The 23,323-nt window shown below is 38.5% G+C and overlaps 2 protein-coding genes across 5 annotated transcripts in view; both read left to right on the top strand.

The window, feature by feature from the left end:
* The window catches only part of CAPRIN1 (cell cycle associated protein 1), a 34,028-nt gene extending 15,301 nt beyond the window's left edge, over positions 1-18,727 (top strand). The window contains exons 6-19 of the mRNA XM_087423150.1: positions 21-103; positions 2,738-2,875; positions 4,068-4,120; positions 4,198-4,284; positions 5,397-5,552; positions 5,637-5,745; positions 7,495-7,556; positions 8,264-8,374; positions 8,589-8,738; positions 9,662-9,812; positions 13,123-13,317; positions 13,817-13,917; positions 14,347-14,410; positions 15,942-18,727. Of these exons, the coding sequence (XP_087279276.1) occupies positions 21-103; positions 2,738-2,875; positions 4,068-4,120; positions 4,198-4,284; positions 5,397-5,552; positions 5,637-5,745; positions 7,495-7,556; positions 8,264-8,374; positions 8,589-8,738; positions 9,662-9,812; positions 13,123-13,317; positions 13,817-13,917; positions 14,347-14,410; positions 15,942-16,006 (1,525 nt within the window). The 3' untranslated portion in view covers positions 16,007-18,727. The remainder of the gene's footprint in view (positions 1-20; positions 104-2,737; positions 2,876-4,067; positions 4,121-4,197; positions 4,285-5,396; positions 5,553-5,636; positions 5,746-7,494; positions 7,557-8,263; positions 8,375-8,588; positions 8,739-9,661; positions 9,813-13,122; positions 13,318-13,816; positions 13,918-14,346; positions 14,411-15,941) is intronic.
* Positions 18,728-21,979: 3,252 nt separating this feature from the next.
* NAT10 (N-acetyltransferase 10) overlaps positions 21,980-23,323 on the top strand; it is a 43,933-nt gene continuing 42,589 nt past the window's right edge. Inside the window, exon 1 of one of the 4 annotated variants that reach the window (XM_087423149.1) lies at positions 21,980-22,140. The gene's annotated coding sequence lies outside the window, so the exon portion shown is untranslated. Of the gene's footprint in view, positions 22,180-22,217; positions 22,831-23,323 lie in introns of those variants that run through there. The other 3 variants (XM_004436846.3, XM_087423147.1, XM_087423148.1) reach the window with 3 other exon arrangements.

Raw genomic sequence — 23,323 nt, 5'->3', positions numbered from 1 at the left:
TGTTTAATTGTTATTATAAGGTTGAATGAGCAGTATGAACATGCCTCCATTCACCTATGGGACTTGCTGGAAGGGAAGGAAAAATCTGTATGTGGAACAACCTGTGAGTATCACTGACAACTTTTGATTTTGTAGCTGAGAGTCTTTAAAAATTATTTTCCTATTTAAAAGTAATGTTAATTGAAGAAATTTTAGAACTGTATAAATAAACTTTCTTCCACTGTTTACTTATTGGTTTATTTCCTTTTGTATCTTTTTTTTTCCTGCATTGTCTGTGGGTGTTTGTAAATCAAAACGCCAGCAACAAACAAACAAAAATCTGTGAAGATGGCAGTCCTGACCTAACGTGGTTGTTTATAACTTACTCTGCTTGAGGTGGACAGATTAATGCCAAATTGACTTTCCAGAGTTTTTGGTGTTAGATAGGGACTGGTTTTTCCTTGTGGCTGAACTGTTGTGAAAAACATGTAACGCACCTCGTTCATTCTACTCACAGGCATTGCCTTAGTCTTTCTTTAGTTTTTCTTAGACTTCTGCTAATTTGGGGGCATTGATTTTTTTTTTTTTTTTTTGTATTTTAAAAAAGCTGATATCTACTCCAGTTTTCTGTATTTGAGCTCCTTAATCTCAAATATACAGTTGTATGTTAATTTAAAAAAAAGGACATTTAAGTTTCACTGCCTCAGTAAATTAGGAATTTTAGGTTTTAACCCTTTAATAAGTCAGGGAATAGGTTCTTATCTTTGCTACTTATAAAGTTGATTTAGGGAAGTAGATTTTTGAACATATTAAAGTAGAAATACTTGTATTTATACCTTATTTTTAGCTGTTTGGTTGAAAAATTAAATTGGATTATAAGCTTTAATTGGCAAAACTGTATGATGCAATTTGGAGTGTATTTGCTTTAAGGAAGTGGGTAAATCAAATCTGAGGAACCAATCCTTTGGTATCTTCATGTAAGAAATCGGTTTCTTGGTTTGTTAACTTGAAGTGTCATCTGTACTTCTTGGTAAAGAAAACCTTTTTGGCTTCTTAATTTTAGTTCTGCTACAAATATGTACTGAATTCACTTGATGTTTGGAAAGTAATTGACATATGTATAAAATTGTTATCTTCAAAAAGTAGTTTTAGGTCAAGCCTGACCAGATTTTCATGAGCATTGTTGAAGAGTAACAAGGGTTAAACATCATCTTAAACTTGTGGCTTGTTTTGGTGGTGTTTTCTCCCTAGTCTTGTTCCCGCATCTTAGCAATCTAATGATAGCTAATGGAAAGGTACTGATGTACTCAAGTTAGTGTTCATATGTGCATTCGGTTCTCATGCATAAGTTTTTGAAAACAAATAGTTCTGAGTCATGAGACTTTGAAGTGGGGGAAGGAAAACACGTTGGAGTGTTCAGAATGCATGCAAAAAGTTGTTAATAGAATTAATTTTACAATACTTTGATATAATATGGTCCCCGAAGTTTTAGTTTTCTCTGCAGTGATGGAATAGCCTCACTCTGCATCTACTCAACGAGGCCAGGAAATTGAGATTAATTCTTTTCTCTTTTCTTTTTTTTTTTTTTTTTTTTGGTGAGGAAGATTAGCCCTGAGCTAACATCTGTTGCCAATCTTCCTCTTTTTGCTCAAGGAAGATTGGCTCTGAACTAACATCTGTGCCCATCTTCCTCTATTTTGTATGTGGGATGCCGCCACAGCATGGCTTGATGAGCAGTGCATTGGTCTGTGCCTGGGATTCGAACCTGCAAACTCCGGGCCGCTGAAGCCGAGCGCTCAAACTTAACCACTACACCACCAGGCTGGCCCCAGATTAATTGTTGGCACACACCTTTGCCCTCTGCCCTACCCCACTTATTTCCTAGTGCACCAAATTCTGACAATATTTGCCTTTTAAATATCATTTGATTTTTGTCTACTTGTGTTTCTTTTCCACTCTTTTGCCTTTCTCTTGTCTAATGCTGTCTGTTAACTGAATCTACCCCCCATCCCTCTCTAATGGCTTCATTTTAATTACGTTTTATATGCATTTGTCCTTAACTTCAAAACCTTGCATATTCTGGCCTTTACTAGTCTCTCCAGCCTCATCTTGCCTTATGCTTTTTCTTGTTCTCTATGCTTAGCCACAGTGCATACTTTCTTTTCCTTGTATTTGTCCCCCTTGTTTGTACGGGACTTTATAAATGCTGTTGCCTCTGCCTGGAAACACTTCTCTGTCCTCTACTGCTCATTTTCCAGACCTCAGCTCTTGCAACACTTATACCAGGAAAGCCTCTCGTGGTCTCCTCCTGACTAGGTCCAATCCATTGCACCTCTGTGTAGTGCTTTTCACAGATGTAATTTTACTGTTTTTGTGAGTATTTGATAACTCTTCTCTATTGGACTGTAAGCTTAGGGAGGGCAGATACTCTTTTACATACCTTTTTGCAGCCCTAGTGCCTAGCACATTGCCTAACATATAGTTAGATGATTATTTATACTTATTGAATGAATAAATAAATGATAATTGTCAGGGTTTTTTTGAACTAACTTAAAATACATAAAGTTTAATACAAATAGGTTCTTATTCTGTATCATTCTGTAATAAATTTCTGTTCTTGGTGGAATTTAATGTTTTTATATGTGTTTTAGTAACAGTTGATGAGGTTTTTTTCTCACCAGAGTATTTTGTAGAATGTTGAATCATATTCAAGTCAGGCATCCTCAGATAGTCTAACATAATTCATACCTACTTTTAGATAAAGCTCTAAGGGAAATTGTTGAGCGTGTTTTCCAGTCAAACTACTTTGACAGCACCCACAATCACCAGAATGGGCTTTGTGAGGAAGAAGAGGCAGCCTCCGCACCTGCAGTTGAAGACCAGGCGGCTGAAGCTGGTGAGTACTTCAGTGGATACGGGCTTTAGTTCAGGGTCCTGGTTTTGCTTTCCTTTGCCTAAGTTCAAGCTATACATTTATTTAATATATATGTACACTCAGCTTTTTAAAGAAACTTTAAGCATGACAAAATATGAAGACAAAGCACATTAAGAATAATTCCTGAGGATTAAATATCAGTCATTTTATTTATCTTAGTGGTCTTGATCACTGTTACAAACTGATATTTCTCTTGCTGTGGTATTGCCGGGCAGGAGTATGGATGAGGGGCAGATGTTATAAGGCTTTTCAAGTAGGTTTTTGGCTGACATGCCCAGATTTATTGCTGTTTACGCTACCAGTTTAAGGTGAATAGTAGGAGGGTTTTTTAATTATTATTATGATGGGGAGGTTATAACTCCATCATCTTGAACTGTAAATTCCTCAGTGGCAAGGGATCTTTTCTAATGAACTTTAACACTTAGCACAACACTAATATGTAGGTAAGCACTTACGCTGAGTACTTTAATGATAAGTTGATGAATAAAATTCTGAGTACAATTGGAAGCATTGTTGAAACATAAATTTAGGAACAGGTAAAAGTGTGGATTCTAGAATCAGACTGCCTAGATTAAAATTTTGGCTCCAATACTTACTAGCTCGGTAACTGGGCAAGTTACTGAACTTCTCTGTACCTCAGCTTCTCCATTTAGAAAGTAATATGTGAAGTATATGCAGTGCCTGGCAGGCACATGGTGAGCACTTGATACAGGTGTTAGCTCTTAGGTTGAAACTAGAAGGAAAGATTGCACATTGGTGGAATTTATGGTTGCAGATCAACATAATGCAGTCTGTTCTTCCCCTCTTACCACTTTTACTGAGTAGATTAAAATGGAGAGTATGCTGCTTTATAATATTACTTCTGAGAATAGAGAGAAGTTTTAACTTTTAGTAGCTCTTTATTGACCTTATATCTGATCCAGAATAACTCCTGTTGAAACTAAAGTAGTTTATTCTAGAATAAATGGTAAAGAAAACTCTTTCTCAATATGTTATGGTAAGAATGATAAAATACAGAAACTTATTAACTATAACTTTGTAAATAAATTCAGACTATATATGATGGTGTACTGTTTACTTATTTGGAATTTAAATAAATTAACTTCAAAAAAAATTTCTTATGCTCTCTTTTATCATTTTTTTAACCTCTTAGAACCTGAGCCAGCGGAAGAATACACTGAACAAAGTGAAGTTGAATCAACAGAGGTATGATTTTTATTTAATGCTAGCTTTTGCTTTTTGCCTTTCAAACAGAAGTCTCAAACATTTACTTTGCTTTGCAGTATGTAAATAGACAATTTATGGCAGAAACACAGTTCAGCAGTGGTGAAAAGGAGCAGGTAGATGAGTGGACAGTCGAAACAGTCGAGGTAAGAATACTCTGTATTACAAGGTTGATGTCTTTTGTCTTTGATTAGTAATTTTTCTCTCTTCTAAGAACAAATTAAGATTGTTAGTCTTTTGCATTATTAGTACATTTATTATAATAATAAACTCATTACACAGGACTGTTATGTTTAAAAGGTAATTTGTTTATCCCTGTGGATGTTTAATAGACTCACTTCTTTGCTGATCCAATTACAAAAAAATTATACAAATATCCATGTGTAACTACTTAGGGCTAATCTGTCTTTTAACGTAGATGATTTGTCTGTTGTGATCCGGATTGTCTATAAAAATCTGGGCTCCCACATGGATAGCCTTCAGAAAGGCCCACCTCATCTTACAGGGGAGGGAGTCTGTTGGAGTGTCATCTTAGACTCCTCCTTCACCCTAGTGCTGTTTGGTTACCAGGCTCTGTTAATCTCAGTATTGCTTATAAAGGAAATATGGTTATGCCTTGCCTAGGCATAAAAGCCAGATAAGAATATAAATTTGATATAATAAAAATTAGTGAGATTTCCCAGCAGAGCAGGGAATTATTAAAAACAAGCAGGAGAAATTATTAGAGCTGGGAAAAAGACAGAGTGAGCTTTAGCTTTTGTAGCAGTTGAGACGAGGTGATAGAGCTTGATCTCTGCCTATGGTCTTGGCCGAGAGAATGAAACGGTAGGGACTCAAAGCTTGATGATAATAAAGTAGCTAACATTTCTTGAGTGCTGACTGTATATATATATATATGAGATACATATATGTTTGGTACAGATATATAGATTGACTTAATATAGGAGGCTTAGCAGTTTAAGCAGAATACATTATTTTAGGAAGTAAACACAGGTGGTCTTCCTTTGAAAGTAGTTGATAAAGTAAATCTTAAATGCTATATAGTGATCCTGTGGAATTGAGAACACTGTAGAAGTGATAGCATTGATCAGAATGTTAAATTTGGCATAATTGTGGTCAGTTTGAGTAGCTACATTAAAGTCTACTGTTCTGTTTACAGTATAGATGGCACATGTAGTTGGGGGGGACCCATCCTGATGGTAATGAATGGAGCTCTTTCATTCTACCAATCTGCTCCCTTCCCCTTCTTCCACTTTAGGTGGTAAATTCACTCCAGCAGCAACCTCAGGCTGCGTCTCCTTCAGTACCAGAGCCCCACTCTTTGACTCCGGTGGCTCAGGCAGATCCCCTTGTGAGAAGACAGCGAGTACAGGACCTTATGGCGCAAATGCAGGGGCCCTATAATTTCATACAGGTAGGTGCAGTTTATTCAAACACCATATTAGAAGGTTTAAGTATTTACATTATTTATCTCATTATGTCCTCACTTAATTTGTAGGATTCAATGCTGGATTTTGAAAACCAGACACTTGATCCTGCCATTGTATCTGCACAGCCTATGAATCCAACACAGAACATGGACATGCCCCAGCTGGTTTGCCCTCCAGGTTAGTAATGGTACATTTTTATGTGAGAAAGTATAGGGCCAATACTTGCAGGTTTTGTAAAGTTTGCGAAAATTATTTTTTTCCCTTTCAGTGCTTGCTTAACTTTTGGATGTTGTATCTTTTCATTTGATAAGAAACATTGTTTTTTCCTAGAATATTAATGGTAACTGTAGTTCCATAGCTTGTTTTTTTTGTAACTTTTTATTGGCATGTAAACATACAGAGAAGTATGCAAATATACAGTTTGATGAGTTTTCACAAACTAAACATACCAGCACCCAGCAGTGGTACATGATCAGTACCCCAGAAGCCTACCTGCGTTCCTTTCTGTCACTAGTTACCCTCTCCCGGCCCCATGGTAACCACTTCCTGACTTGTAAAACTATAGACCAGTTTCGCCTGTTTCTATAATTTGTATAAATGAAATTTTACTTGGCTTTTTAAATTTCAAAATTAATCTAGGATACCAATAATAGAGATGTCTTTCTCTGAAAGATGCTTGCAGCTTTTTAGGAGAATTTCTGAACATTTTGTTACCTAAGTAAAAATGAGATGCAACAGTGAAGTGGGGAAGGGAATGCTTAAGAGGAAAGGGAAAGAGAGACCAGAATCCAGTTGAAGTTGCAAACTTGTAACTAGTCTTAAATGGTTATTTGAAATAGCTGCACTAAATAGAGTTGGTGCCTTGTATTGGATTAAGTGGACCATCTCTCCAGGACCATTAGTAGTTTTGACTCTAGTCTTTTTCCCAGAACAGGTTAGCATTAAGGGCACAAAAGTGGAACTATATAAAGTGACGTATTTAATGTTGTATAATCTTAAATGTCATAAAAGGAGTTGCTGAGTGAAAGCATGTTTAATGACACTGTTAATTTGGCAAGGTAGATAGGATTTCTCCAAAGTATAGGGAGCTCATATCTCTGTCACATCTCTACCAAGAGTTAGAAAACAGATCAGTGTTAGGCATTCTAGAAAGAAATCAAAGTTATTAGTATTCATTTTCTGAGCTCTACCAGAGGAAGAAAATAACAGAGTTCTCTTAGCTGGTAGGTTGTGCTCAAGTGAACACATGCAGCACTGATGTAGCTTGTAAAGCTCTGTAGATACTCAGGGAATGCTGAGTCCATTAGATTCTCCAGTGAAAATGGGTGATTTCTAAATGACTAACCAAAGATCCTGCATTTTTGATTATCTGTTTAACCATGGTTGGGGAGGGGAGTGGAAGGATGGCGGGAGTTGGCAATAATATGCACACCAAATCGAATATAGTTTTTTTTATAGTATTTTTATATTATTTATTTATTTTTTCTAGTGGAAACATTGGAAATTATATTGAAAGTTGATAATCCTAAAATATTACTGAATATTACCTAAGGTCTTGAGTAAGAGTATTGCTAGATTTTATAGTTACTGCTTTAAAAGATTTTTTTCGTGGATGACACTGCATTGATTCTTACCTGTTCTGCTTGCTACACCTCTCTTGGTACTTGCTCACTAACATCTCACTTTACCTTTGCAAAACACAAAATGAACGCCATTGTGAGAGTTTACTAATGACTACCAGTAAACCAGAAGGCTCACTTGAAAGCTAACATCCTACCTACACTTCCCAGTTTGTTTTCCTGATCGCTAAAAAGTTTATTGAGGATTTGGCTATAGAAATTTGCCTGTGGCAGCCAAGTAAAAGGTATTTAGACATCTCTGGGGAAATTTGATTTTGGATAGCTAATTTTTTTGTTAATTTTGCAGTTCATGCTGAAGCTAGACTTGCTCAACCTAATCAAGTTCCTGTACAACCAGAAGCTACGCAGGTAAGAGTGATACAGTATTTTTGTAGGTTTGTTTTTTAATAGTTCTTGGGTCTCTTTCTTAGTTAGCTTATGAAAGTCAGGTATGAATTTGATCAGTGTCCAAGTCTGGCATGGGTAGCTATCAGCCTTTATTTCCATGTTTACATTTATTTTTCTTTTGATGACTTAATTTACCTCTTGTGTTTTATAGTAGTTTATTATAATGAAGAAGCTTTTTTTTTTTTTTATAATTTTTATTTATTTATTTCTTCCCCCCAAAGCCCCAGTAGATAGTTGTATGTCATAGCTGCACATCCTTCTGGTTGCTGTATGTGGGACGCGGCCTCGGCATGGCCGGACAAGGGGTGCGTCAGTGCGCACCCGGGATCCGAACCCGGGCTGCCAGTGGCAGAGCCTTGCACTTAACCGCTAAGCCACGGGCCGGCCCTGGAAGAAGCTTTTTTATTTGAACTGAGTAGAATTTGAGAAGACATTTTAGACGTCATAATTCTAAAATTTAGTGCAACTATTGCTCTCTTAGAAGCATTTGTAGGGAACTTCATAACTGGACTAGGGTTTATTTAACTTTGAGCTTTAACAATCTGTGTATGTCTTGCAGTTTGTTAGGTTTTATAGTCTCTTTAACAAGTATATTTATTTCTTAGCCCTTTCTGTATTAGAGTTGGTTTATAACAGAAAGAAGCTTTGATTTTTTTACTTTTGTGTAGGTTCCTTTGGTTTCATCCACAAGTGAGGGGTATACAGCATCTCAGCCCTTGTACCAGGCTGCTCATGCTACAGAGCAACGACCACAAAAGGAACCAATTGACCAGATTCAGGCAAGTTCTGTTACCAGGTCATGTAAACTTGATGAGGTATTCATGAATTGGGCAGAGGTAAATTTCTGTTAATACAGTGACTCTTCTTGTTGGACCTAGTGCATACACTATAGTATATCTCCTGAAGTAGTTGAGTTTGTTAACATACATAAAGGTAGAAGACTTGGCTCAGTTTAGTTTACCACTAAAGTGCATCTGTTCACTTTATGTTTAGGCAACAATCTCTTTAAATACAGACCAGACTACAGCATCATCATCCCTTCCTGCTGCTTCTCAGCCACAGGTGTTCCAGGCTGGGACAAGCAAACCTTTACATAGCAGTGGAATCAACGTAAATGCAGCTCCATTCCAGTCCATGCAAACGGTAAGCAAATTAATTCACCTAACATTAAGTGCTTAGTGTGCACTGTCATCATGCTAGGGTCTCAACAAGAAGTCTTCATTTAACTTTGTGCTTGAGTCTGCATCTCCCCTGACTGTTGGGTATATTTAATTGAACAGAAACTCTGATTTTTCCTGCTCCCAGAGAAATTTGAGTCTTAGGAGTTATGTGCCCACATCTTCTTGTTTTGTATTTTCCCCCTTTTGATTTGATTTACAAAAGTTTAGACATGCAGAAGACTAGACTAATATAACATCCATAGTAATAGAACATCCATATGTATAAATCATTACCTAGATTTAACAGTTGTTTACATATTACCATTTTTGCTTTATCTTTTATCTCACTGAAGTATCTCAAAGTAAATTTCAGATGCTATGGTACTTCGCTCTGGTTCTTCAGTCAGCATCTCTAAATTGCAGAATTTCTAGAAAATAATGATAATGAAAAGACTGTAATCGATGGGATACAGCTAAATCAGTGCTCACAGGAAAGTTCAGAGTTAAATACTTAAAATATTAACTTGATTTAAATATCAATAAAAAGATTTAAATACTCAGAGCTCATAGAATTAATTTCTGTAAGTGATATTGTATCAAGGGTTTGCATCTTTTAAAAAGATTTTTCATTTATAGTAGCATTTCCAACGCTGCTGATTGTGTGTCTTTTTAGATTTTTAATCCCTACTTATACTCTGCTTTTAGTGCTGTATGGTATATATATATTTTTCCACATTGAAGTGCATTAATTGAGAGATTTTCTTGTATGTGTGTGATGTTTGAGACTTTTCTAATGCTGTCTTATTTATGTTTGAGGTAAAACCAGCATTGAGATCTGCCATGTTAAAAGTAGGAAAGTTACTAGCATAAAGGGATGAACTAATCATTTACTTTAATTACTTACAGGTGTTCAATATGAATGCCCCAGTTCCTCCTGTTAATGAACCAGAAACTTTAAAACAGCAAAATCAGTACCAGGCTAGTTATAACCAGAGCTTTTCCAGTCAGCCTCACCAAGTAGAACAAACAGAGCTTCAGCAAGAACAGCTTCAGACAGGTAGGAGAACCAGTGTCCCTTCCTTGGCTCCTTGCTTTCCAGCGCAGTTACTGCCGTTGTTAGGACACTTCAGACTACAGAGCGGCAGTATCCAAGAATGTTTGTCATAGCAGTAGACCTTATGAATTTTTCCTGGCTGATCCTGAATTAGAGTCCATATATTTGCCATTTGTGAATTATGTGCAGTTTTTGGAGGCCTTATACCCATTTTCCTTTGGTCAGTGAGCTTTCATAATATCCTGTTTCGTTATATGATTTTAGTAGAATTATTAAACTTGCTACTCGAATTTCTATCAACTTTGCTTTTAATTGCTGTTTGATTGAAGCGTGCTGGGATGATACCTGGCAGCATGTCAGTTACGCAAAGTTAAGAAGCAGTAAGGGTTTGGTGTGGCTGCATTTGGGAGACTTAGGTTGAAACAAAATCCTTGTTGGCAACTAAGGTCATCATTTGGCCAGTTGCCATACCTGACACAGTAATAACGGAGATAGAGTTATTGTAGATTTCTTAAATTTGTAAGACATGAAATATCTTTTGTAGGTCTTTGGTTATTTAATTCCTAGGAGTTTTAATTGGAATCCCACAACAAATTAGCAAACCCTGCTAAAATCATAGGAATAATACTTTAATTTTACCAGATTGATTTAAATAACTATGAAATTTTTTAATTGTCCGATTTATTGGTAGACCTGGATCAAGACTATAGATTTTTCAGTATTAAATTTTTACATATCCTTGTAGTATTCAGCATCATTAATCAGTAGGGAGGTTGAATCAGCCATAATGTGATAGAAATTTGTCATTTATGCTGTGTTCAACTTCTGAAATGTAAAACTGGGCTTCTTTCTCTCAGGCTCCTTTAATTATTTCACTGCCATGTAATCATGAGTTTGTTGTAAAACAGGTATATTTGGGGCCTTTAGACATTGTCCTCACATGCTTGCTATTTTGCCAGTTTTTTCAGGTGGTGTGATGAAATGAAAAGTAATCACTATATATCATTTGACTTGGTTAATTTTGCCCTTTGTGCCAGTTGATTTTAAACTGTCGTGCTCTTATATTCTACTCAGCTTTATTGATTGTGAAATACTTGAGCTAGATCACCTTTTGTTAGCATTTCAAAATATACATTCTTTATAAAAACTTCATAACATTTACAGATATTTTCAATAAAAAAATAAAGTCAGCCCATACACTTTGCTTATTGGAACACTCCCACTCTAATCCAGGCAGCCGGCAGCTCTTATATGGACTGTCGCCCTTGTCTCCTGACCTGTCTCCCTTGACTCTTGCTTTACTCCAGTTTATTCTCCACACAGAAGCCAGAGTGATCATTTTAAAATGGAAATGGGAGTCTCTGTCTTGTTCATAACCTTCTAGTGACTTGCCATTACATTTAGAAAAGAAATCGAAAGTCTTGACCTTGGTTTACAAGATCCTGTATGAGCTGGCCCCTGCCTTGATCCTGTTGTATGATTTTTCTTCCTTATGTACTCATACCAGCCACAAATACAGCAAGTTCTCTCCTCTCTCAGGGCCTTTACACTTTCTTTGGTGTTTGCCCGAAACTTGTTTCCACTGATGTTTGCATGGTTTGCTTGACTTCTTTTAGGGCTGTGCTCCCGTGCCTCCTCCCAGCGCCCTCCCTTCATCACCCTGTCCAAATAGGGCACACTCACTCTGGTGGCTCATTTATCCTACTTTGATTTTTTCCTCATCACTTATCACCTGACACAATATGGATGTTGTTACTTATATGTATATCTTATTAACTTCTTATCGCCCATTATTAGAACTTCCATATGGGCAAGGGTTACATGTTGAGGGCACTCTGATATTATTGAGCAAATCAGTGTGTCCCGTCATTCCAGAAATTTTGTTGTAATTTAAATTAGTATCTAGTTAGGAACAGTATGAAAAAAGGATCTGGTAAGGATCTTTGGCTGTTTTTTACAGACCAGAGTTTATACTTTACAAACACTTCTAGGAATTCTGGTATTTTTAAATAAAGATCATACTTGAATTGTTCTGCTTTGAGTTTCTTGCAGTGAGATCTGACGAAGATTAATAAAATTCTTATTGATAAAAAGTGAGTTGAAAATTCAGTTCTTTTGACTATTTTCTACATGCATACTAATAAATCTTTTTAGCTAGAAAATTTTACTTGTGTTCATGATATTTGCTTGTAGTTTTACGTTTTGGGAACGTAGTATAAGGTAAGGTATGTAGAAGGATCGCATTGTAAATAGTGTATTTGGTCCATTACATAGTTCCAAAAGGAGCCATGACCACTTCTCTCCTAGGCATTCTCTAGCTTTTTCATTGCAAAATAGCATTCTAAGAGCTAATAAAAGTATTTGGGTTTCTTGAGGATATAAAATAGGTCAGGTAAAGATTTTCAAGTCACACCACCTTTTCTCTGTCCTCGAACGGCTAGAGGCTGCTGACTGTTTTTGTTCCTGGGGTGTGGGCCTTCCTTTGGTCTAAACTTTCCTCACCTCCCAAAGGTACTGTTAGCACCACTTTTTTCCTGCCCTGTGAATTATGAACATTGGGGTAATGCTAGGAATGTACCTTGGTATTTAATTTTTGAAGGTTTCTAGATTCTAGACTTCTCCCCATTGTGGAAGGAGAGGGGTGCAAGGTAGTATGGGCCTTCTAGAACCTTCCCTTCACTTCAGTGGACTGAGTGCCAGTGTGAGTATCATTTAACCATCTTCTAAATTGGCTGTACTTAAAAGTACTTGAAATGGAATCAGGCATTAAGGGTGGGGGAATAAGTTGAAGGCCTCTGCTGATTTATCTTTGTAATTGACTGACTGTTCTGCCATATAGCTACTTAACTATGGGAGAGCATGGTTTTGTATGTTTCACTAAGTATCAAGGGAAATTTAAAAGAATAAAAAAGTTTCTACCACCAAGGAGCTTTCTAATGAAAAGAAATAATGAAATGGTACAAAATGGTAATTGTACTAAGTATTTCAGTATGTAAGATCTTCCGAATTATTGTGGGTCTCCATAGGCGGGTGCTTCTCAGAAGATGTTTAAAAATATAGCCTTTCAAAGGTTTAGAATTATTGTTGAAGAATTTTATTTCCCTTAATATATGGGTAGCAGAAAGATAGGGACTTCATTAATGTGTAGTTTTCCCTATTGTTAATATGAAAATTTATTTAAACACAGAATTAAACTTTGAGGAGACTGTATAAGACACTTCTTAAACCAGAAAGCATTTGAGAGAACAAATTGTAATGATGTGTATAGATACATGTATGTATATGTGTATGTGTATGTTTTTTTTTATTACAGTGGTTGGCACTTACCATGGTTCCCAGGACCAGCCCCATCAAGTGACCAGTAACCACCAGCAGCCTCCTCAGCAGAACACTGGATTTCCACGTAGCAATCAGCCCTATTACAACAGTCGTGGTGTGTCTCGTGGCAGCTCCCGTGGTGCTAGAGGCTTGATGAATGGATACAGGGGCCCTGCCAATGGATTCAGAGGTAAAAAAAAAAAAAAGCAAGTTTATGCTCTTTTCTCATTTGTAAAATATATAGAAATATGTCATATGGTTTTTGAGAAAGTTACATATCTCTCTGTATTAGCCTCTTACGTACAATTTAAACATTTTTAGTATGTTTTGAGATAGTCATTTAAATTGACAAAATTGGGAATGAGTGTTTTTGTATCTGTCAAATCCATGTCTACCACTATCCTCTAAGGGATAATTGCTTTCTATATATTATCAGGCCGTGTGGAGATTTTTTTGTTTTTTGTTTTTTATGTCTTGTGAATGCATGGATGGGTGAAAATTTCATCTTTCAAGGCAGTGAATACTTATAGAAATTTATAAACAGATTTGATCAGGATAGGATGTTAGAAATTAGTTTGAATAACTAGCATGGCTAACAGTTTTTCAGTTCTTCCCTTGGTCAGTAGTAAGAAAGTAAAGATTCCTTGTGAAGAGAAGAAAATTATTTATTTCCTTGTCCTAAATTTTAGGAGGATATGATGGTTACCGCCCTTCATTCTCTAACACTCCAAATAGTGGTTATACCCAGTCTCAGTTCACTGCTCCCCGGGACTACTCTGGCTATCAGCGGGTAGGTACAGTTACCTTAAAATATAAACTTGACTGGAATATACCAGTGAGAGGGACTGATGGAGTTGCTTGATGGGTTTCAGTGACTAATTTGGGGCTAATTTTCTACCTTTGTACAAGATACTTCATTTTGGAAAATGATGACTTCTGCTTTTCTTGGCACTAAATATAGGTACTCATTTAGTAGGGTGTGTTAAAAACAATGATTTTTAAGAGCAGAGAAATATGTCTTACTGAATGTTCTTGAGAATAACAGGAGTACAACAATTACAGAATAACTTTCAGCTATGATATATTGAAATAAATATCTAGAAGAATAAGGAAGAATTCTGTATTTTGCAAGTGTTAAGACTGTAAGGATAGAGGTAGCTGGCTAAGCATTAAAAAATTACCTTTTCTTTTCTTCAGTACTAACCAGCTTGTCTTTTAGGATGGATATCAGCAGAATTTCAAGCGAGGCTCTGGGCAGAGTGGACCACGGGGAGCCCCACGAGGTAATATTTTGTGGTGGTGATCCTAGCTTCTAAGTGGAGCTTCTGTTCTGGCCTTGGAAGAGCTGTTCATAGTCTGCATGTAGTTTACATGTTAGGAATACATTTATCATTTCCAGATTTGTTGCTAGGGATTAAGTGAAATTCTCTGTTTCTAAAACTTACCTTGAGCCCAAATTTAATTTTTTGAATGACTTTCCCTGTTACAGTATAAACTGTCTTAAAAACAAGGACATTTCTTCTCAGAAAAAGTGTTTTTCCAACTGCAAATTATTTTTCAGGTCCTAAAACCTGCTAAATGTTTTTAGGAAGTACTTACTGAAACATTTTTGTAAGACATTTTTGCAATGAGATTGAACATTTATATAAATTTATTATTATTCTTTCATTTTTGAAACATGCCTATTATATTTTAGGGCCAGAAACCCCATAATGGCCAGATAAGCCATAGTTACATTTAGAGAACCATTTAGAAGTGATAGAACCAATTGAAATTTCAATGCCCTTTGGACCACTATTAGTGATATCAAATTATTTCTGACTTTTAAAACCTCCAAATTCCTAACTAGCTTATTGAACTATACTTAAAAATTACAGGTGTTAAGAGTTTTTGGTTTTGTTTATTACCGTAGGAAAACTACTTTCTATTTGGGCAGGAAGTCAACCTATGTAACAATTAGAGGTCGCATTTCATATGATCTGAAGTTCTGAATGGTTCTCTGGTTTGAAGGAAGTTAAATCGAATAGGTTTCCTCTAGATATTGGCCATAACATGTATAAAATGTATATTAAGGAGGAATTACAAAGTACTTTGATTTCAATGCTAGTGGAAACTGGCCAGCAAAAAGGTGCATTTTTTTAAAATTAATGGATCACTTGGGAATTACTGACTTGAAGTATCAAAGGGTATTTGCATGTGAATGTGGGTTATGTTCTTCTTGCTCACCTTGTAGCATATTCTATGAAAGTTGAGTTGACTGGTAGCTAAAAATCTGTTTTAACAGCATGTAAAAAGTTATTTTACCTGTTACAAGTCATTATACAATTTTGAATGTTAATGTGGTTTCTTTTTAACAATTTAGGTAATAAGGTCTGTTTTCCATTCTGGTGCTTTTATTAATTTTGAGAGTATGATGTTACTTACTCCTGAAATGTAAGCTAGAGTGTACACTAGAATGTAAGCTCCATGAGAGCAGGTACCTTGTCTGTCTTCATTGCTGTATCTATTTCCAACGCCTGCTGACAGTGCCTGGCACCTAGTAGGCACTCAATAAATACTTGTTGAATGAATGAATGAATGAGTACTGGTGGAATACTCCATTAGCTCCACTCTTCTTTGAGCTAGAGAACATGAGCAAATTTGCACATGACAACTTCCAGGACAGGTGAAACTTGAACACTGAAGAATTGACCTCTTAAACCTAATAATATGGTGACAAGCTGTCCACATGCTTCTTGACTTCAGATGAAATCTGCTTGAAGGCAAAACAAATAATATTTGAAAGAAAAACCAAATGCCATTTTTGTCTTCTAGGTCGTGGAGGGCCCCCAAGACCCAACAGAGGGATGCCGCAAATGAACACTCAGCAAGTGAATTAATCTGATTCACAGGATTATGTTTAATCGCCAAAAACACACTGGCCAGTGTACCATAATATGTTACCAGAAGAGTTATTATCTATTTGTTCTCCCTTTCAGGAAACTTATTGTAAAGGGACTGTTTTCATCCCATAAAGACAGGACTACAATTGTCAGCTTTATATTACCTGGATATGGAAGGAAACTATTTTTACTCTGCATGTTCTGTCCCAAGCGTCATCTTGAGCCTTGCACACGATACTCAGATTCCTCACCCTTGCTTAGGAGTAAAACATAATACACTTTACGGGGTGATAATATCTCCATAGTTATTTGAAGTGGCTTGGAAAAAGCAAGATTGACTTTTGACATTGGATAAAATCTACAAATCAGCCCTCGAGTTATTCAATGGTAATTCACAAAACTAAAATATTTCCCTTGAAAGGAAAATGGAAGGACTGGAGTGTGGTTTGGCAGAACAACTGCATTTCACAGCTTTTCCTCTTAAATTGGAGCACTGAACGTTTAGATGCATACCAAATTATGCTTGGGCCCTTAATTAGACATGTAAAGCTGGCTGCCAGCTTTGACACAGCACTGTTCATCCTCTGGCTAGAAGACTGTGGTTAAAAACATGTAAATTGCTTTTTAACAGCTGATACTGTAAAAGACAAAGCCAAAATGCAAAATTAGGCTTTGATTGGCACTTTTTGAAAAATAGGCAACAAATTTGGGATGTAATCTGGATGGCCGCTTCTGTACTTAATGTGAAGTATTTAGATACCTTTTTGAACACTTACAAGTTTCTTCGACAATGACTTTTGTAAGGATTGGTACTATATATCATTCCTTATAATGTACATTGTCTGTCACTAATCCTTGCATCTTGCTGTATTGTCACCTAAAATTGATACAGGTACTGATGAAAATCTCTAATGGATAATTATAACACTCTTGGTCACATGTTTTTCCTGCAGCCTGAAGGTTTTTAAAAGAAAAAGATATCAAATGCCTGCTGCTACCACCCTTTTAAATTGCTATCTTTTGAAAAGCACCAGTATGTGTTTTAGATTGATTTCCCTATTTTAGGGAAATGACAGTCAGTAGTTTCACTTCTGATGGTATAAGCAAAACAAATAAAACATGTTTATAAAAGTTGTATCTTGAAACACTGGTGTTCAACAGCTAGCAGCTTATGTGGTTTACCCCTGATTGTTAGTGTTAACAGATTTTATGGTTATCTCCAGCAGTGGTTTCTGTAGTACTTGCACTTACCTTTTGTTTAATCCTAAGTGAATTATCCTTTTCTCTTGGAGGCATTTGTATTCAAAGCAGTGATTCCTTCCTTTAGATGCATAGGGAGAGTCACAAGTTTGATGGAGCTGGATAGTTTAGTAATTTATGTACTATGTACTATGTTGGAATTTGTGCTAGCAGTTTGAGCACTAGTTCTGTGTGCCTCTGAACCTATGCTGCTTGTCATATCCCACTTTGACTTTATGGAGAATTAACCCCACATATTAAGCAAAGGCTACTAAGTTAATGGTATATTCTGTGCAGAAATTGAATTTTGTTTTCAGCCTTTAGCTAAGGAATTTTTCCAGTAGGTGCTCAGCTACTTAAAAAAAAAAAACAAAACTATTCTCAAAACATTCATCATCAGACAACTGGAGTTTTTGCTGGTTTTGTAAGCTACTAAAATGGATAGGCTGTTGAACATTCCACATCCAGAAGTTTTGTAGGGTGGTGGGGAAGCGGGGGGATCTTCAATGTTTATTTTAAAATAAACTAAGTTCTTGACTTCTCTCGTGTGGTTGTGGTACATCATATTGGAAGGGTTATCTGTTTACTTTTGCAAATGAGTATTTCTTTTGCTAGCACCTCCCCTTGTGTGCTTTAAATGACGTCTGCCTGGGATGTACCACAACCATATGTCAGCTGTGTTTTAGGGGGTAGATAAAATACTCGTGCTTTACTGGGTAATCCCTAGATGATGTATGCTTACAGTCCTTCTATATATAAAACTAAATTTACTATTCTGTGTAGAAAATAATTTCATGACATTTAAAATCAAAATTGAAGTAAATAAGTTCTTTATACAGTGATCTCTATGAATCAGTTCAGAGATGGGATGGGGGAGGGATGCTTTCTAGGTTTCAGACTTCTATGCATTAGAGCACATGTGAATGTGTAAAAGTGTTAGTAGCTTGATTATTTCTCTGTATGTTTTTAAAAGAATAGTTCTTTTTGAAATTATAATTTTTTTTGGCATTCTGCCATCGCAGTCTAAAGGTTTAAGCTTTTATGCCTCAATTCAGACTATATTTTTTAAAGGAGTGCCTCGTTATGGGGCAGAGAACTTTTTAAAACGTCTCATTAAGATCTGAGTCTTGGTACTAAGTGTTTTGTATAATATGTGAATACTTGTCCTACCTGCAGAAGGCCTTTTGTTGGATCAAATGCATATTTTAGTGGAGTTGCAAGGAAATGATTGTCATCTGTGTCACTGTAGCTTCTGGGTATAGCAAGATTCCACATATATAGTACTTCTGTAAATGCACAGTATCAGTCATCTCATGTGGATAATAAGACTTCTATTTTAAAGCTTTAAAATAGAATATCATTGATTACCTTGGTTAGGGCTGTTTTATTTCCAGATTCTAATATCCCTCAAGAATGTGGAAGAGTTTTTCCGATCATTGTATCTTGATATTAAAACAAATATCCTTTAAATATTTTTAATCAGTTATCTTCTACAGTTCTTTTGTCTCCTGTATATGCAATTCTGTTATGTGGGAGACTTTTCCACTTATAGGAGACATGGGAATGTGTGTTTATTCTCAGAAGGCTCATTAACTGAGGTGCTCTCTTGACAACCAATTCATAAAATGTAAAAGGTAGTTGAGTAGTCAGCCTCCTCAAGTGTCTTAGGAAATTTGTATTGTTCATTATATTTTCAATAATATAACTAATTAGGGGGAATGGGATACAGGAAGGACTGAGTTCAAACCCTTCATTTCATCTTTAAGCTCCTGAATCCCCATCCCACTTGAGTTCTTATTAAGCACTCTAAGTTTTATTGACTTAGTTATATTTACAAGAATCCATATTGCCCTTGTACCTGTCCCTTCTAGAGTTAACGGGGAGAGAAAACCCTCAGGAAAAGGAAAGTAAGTTGTTAAGGCACCTCTCGATACCTTTTCCCATTTTGAATTCTACAAAAATAACTGGAAAAGACTACTGAATGTTTTAAATTACATTAGATTAAATCATATTAAAACCTGATACCTTATTGTCCTTGAGTGGAGTTTGCTTTAGTTGTATATGCCATCGAGCAAAGCTCTAAGTAAAGAAGTGCTGCTTGTGAGAGACAAGGAAAAAGCTTAAAGAAATCTCTCAGCAGCCTTGTCTTCTAAGGCTGGACTACTGCATTCTCTCAATCAGGGTTTTAATACCTTACAGCTCCTCTGAAGCCTAACCTAGTCCTATGCAGAGGACTGGCTTTTTGAGTGTAGGTAGTGAAAAACCACCTGATCTCTGGTAAAGGCAATTTTTAGTGTTGTATTCTTATTTGTAAGTACTAGTTTTCATTAAGTTCTGTGATAATGTTAGGGAGCCACTGAAGTAAGGCTTCATTCAGCGAATTTGGGTATCCTTTGCCAGGCATCATGCCAAGCACTAAGCATTCAGTGGTGACAAAATCACTGGTTCCCGCTTTGATTGAACAGTCTACTCAAAGATATGGACATGGTGACACTCAAGTGTAGCAGATGCCATGATGGAGCAACATGGTTGATGACAGATATTAAGGCTGTAACTTACAGGATATGACCTAGTCAAAATGATCAGGAAAGATTTCGTTGAATTAAGACTTGAAGGATGAGGAGTGGTTAACTAGGCAAAGAAGGGGAGGGAAGAACATGTCCAATGGTCCAATCTCCAGTGACTATCTGGCTCAAGTGGAAAGAGTACAGATTCAGTGGAGTTAGAGGCTGAAGAAACAGGTAAGGGCTACTATGGATGCTTTATAGTTATATTTCATGTTAAGTTTTGTCTCTTAAGAACAGTTGGAAACGCTTGAAGATTTTTAAGCTGTGTTTGTGGGGGGTGGGAGTAGGGAGGGAAGAATGGTGGGTCACCTAATAAAATTGCCATTTAAAGAACACTCAGTGCAGTGTTGAGAACAAAATATATGGGGCAAGAGATGGCTATTGGAATACCCATGTAAGAAATGATGACAACATGAACTAAAGTGGACGGTGGTGGTGAATGGATTCTACATATTTCCTGTCTCACTGGCGACTGTTAAGTACCCTTTGCAGAGTTCTCCAGGCCTGTCAAACTTCATCTCTAGCTAGTTGTCTTCCCCAGTGATCTCATCCAATCTCATGACTGACTATTATCAGCATTTTAGTTACTCCTAAATATTTCTAGGTCCCAAACTCCCCGAAACAAACTCGTACTCAGTATCTTGATTTGAATGTCGTATTCCAGACTGACCTCTTGATTAGCTTCCATTCATCCTGTTTCTCAGGGCAAATACCTTGGATATCATCTTTGATAATCCTTTCATACTGTGTCTAGTCCTTAAGCAAATCCACATGGTTCTACCTTGAAAATATATCCTGAGTCATCTAGCACTTGTGACCACCACCTCTACCAGCTTAGAACAGGGAACTACAGTAGCTTATAATGGTTCTTCCTGCTTCTACTCTTGCTTTCCTATAGTATAAATTTTTCACAGTAGCCAGAATGAGCATTTTAAGAGGAGAGGACAAATCAGATTTTGTCACTTCACTGTTCCCCAAACTCCAGTGGCTTCCCATCACACCCAGAATTAAATTCTAAATCTATGGCCCACATGGCCCTTCATTATCTGGCCTAATTTCCTGCCGTTTTCTTTCTTGCCCGCTGTACTCTGGCCACACTGGCTGCTTCATGGGAAGGCCTTTCACTCAAATATTCTTAAGACTCATTCTAAATTCAGGTGTTTGCTCCAGTGTCACCACCTTAGAGGCCTTCCATGTCCGCCTTTGAAGTAGTACCCTTTGTCACTTTTTACTCACTGGATACTTTTTTCTTAGCCCTTAAAACTTACCTCGAGTTATGTAAGCTTCACGAGAGACGGGAACGCTTTGGTCACTTCATCCCTTTTGTCTGGCATATTGACATTTTTTTGAGTGAATTATAAAAATTTTATAATGGATGTTGGACTAGATGGGTGGTGGTGGTGGTTACATTAGATTTGCAGGTGTCTTGATTTGGGGGAGGAGTTTCAGGGAGGGAGGGAAATGTTTCCACATGAGTTCGGCTTCGGACGTTCTGAATTTGAGGTGTCTGAGAAGAAATGTCAAGCAAGCAGTTGGGTTTGTTTACTTGAAGTTCAGCGGTCCGACCCAAAGACAAAGCTGTAAGAGTATGTATAGGGGGCTCTTGTAGTCGTGCTTGGGCGAGTTCGCCCGGGAGCTGGGGGTGCGGGTGGGGGGTGAGAGGAGGGGAAGTAATTGAGTAAGAGCAGAGCCCCAGAGCTGGTTTTGAGAAGAGCGCCAGCTTCTTCCTAGCGGGACTTCCAATTACTACGGCCGCAGTAGTCTACGAGGTCATTACTGCGGGTATGGAGGGGCGAGAGATGAATGAAATAGGTTGGCTGATCGAGTTTCCTCATCCGGTCACATTAAAATGGGAAGTTAATTAGACAAGATCTGTGAAACTACGCACAGATCCGGGCCCGCTGACCGCATGCTGCCCGGGCCTCTGGGCACCCGAGCTAGCCCCAGCACAGTGGCAGGCGCTGGGGTTGCGGTCATCGGGATGCTTATTTTGCCGTTTGGAGCCTGGGTATCGTAATGGTGACGTGAAGAGAGGCAGACTGCAGCCAGCACCACAGCGGCTGCGGGCCGTCCAGGCTGCAGCTCCGCCTCCCGCGCCTCTGACGTCATCACGCAGAGACAGGGTGAGAAAGGGCCCCTCGCGCGCCGTCTCCGCGCCGTTAGGGCGCTCGCGCGCGCATCGCCTGCTGGAGTGAGCGGACGCTGAGGCGCGCGGTCAGGCGTCGGCTGGGGCAGCCCGCTGCGCCCGGCGGTCTTCCGGAGTAGTTGGGCGCCCCCACGTGCCGCCGCCTCGCCGCTGGCTGGAACGCGCCGCGCGGGGCGCAGGTACCGTACACCGCGGGGTAGCTGGGGCTGCGTGCCGAGGTCGGGGGCCGTGTCTTTCTCGGGCCGGGGGTGACGGGCTCGGGAACGAAGGCTCTGCATCCGGGCCGGTGCCAGGCCCGTGCCGGCTGCCGCCCCACGCGGACGCTCCTAGATGACAGGATCCTCTTCCCCAGTGGGCGGCCCCTCTCGGGCATGCTTCTCGAGCGCTCTCGGGGGTAGCGGGGCTCCTCTCCGTCCTGTAGGGCCCTCTAGCTGGGGGTCGGGGTGAGCGGGTGGCTCACAGGTCTTCTGCTGTCTGGGGAGCTCGCCCGCAGTTCCTGGATGAGCGCCGGGCGTGGAACCGAGGCGGTCTGATTCCAGATCCAGCCTCGCTGCTAACTACTGTACTGTGCTCCTTTGCTTGTATTCTTCTCTTTCTGTGTGAGGAAGATCTGCCCTGAGCTAACATCTGATGCCAATCCTCCTCTGCTTTCTATGGGACCCTGCCACAGCATGGCTTGACAAGCAGCGCGTTGGGGGCGCACCCGGGATCCGAACCTGCGAACCTGGGCCGCTGAAGCGGAGCGCGCGCACTTAACCGCTGTGGCACCAGGCATCGGCAGTCACATTCAGGACTTTATTTTGTTTGCCAGTGCACCTAGAATGGTGCCTGGCACTTAGATGTTTTGTGTTGGTTAGACGAATAGATGAGTGAGTGAAAAATAATCATCTTTCTCCTCCTTTCAGGCCCTCCTCATCCATTAAGGTTCCATGACAACTCCGACCCACAGCAATCTCAGACCTTCATCAGACCACTGGCTATAGCTATTACTTTTACATCTAATTTTGTCTGTCTTTAGACAGATTGTCCCTAATCTCTTTCTCCTAAATGTCTTCTCCAAGGAGAGTGAAAACTTTTTGAAGTCAAGGCTTTATCTGGTGCTACTTCTGAGGCTCCCACAGTAACTAGAGCAAAAACCAGTCCCCAACGATGAGTTATTGATTGAGTGTTGTGGGGTCTTGATGTGGCCGGCAGCACGGCTGACAGGCCGGGCAGCCGGGAGAGCTCAGGCTCTGGAGTCAGGCGTACTTGAGTGTGAATCCTGTCTCCGTTACTTTTTTTCCTCGGGATGCTGGCTCCTTTCCTTATAAAATAGAAACTGTTGATTGCGACATAGTGTTTTACAGTCACATAGCACTGCTA

This window comes from Ceratotherium simum, chromosome 34 (genome assembly GCF_057802395.1).
Source record: "Ceratotherium simum simum isolate JZ-2026a chromosome 34, ASM5780239v1, whole genome shotgun sequence".
Taxonomy (NCBI): domain Eukaryota; kingdom Metazoa; phylum Chordata; class Mammalia; order Perissodactyla; family Rhinocerotidae; genus Ceratotherium; species Ceratotherium simum.
Note: the sequence above shows the minus strand (reverse complement) of the source record. Positions and strands in the feature narration are given on the sequence as shown.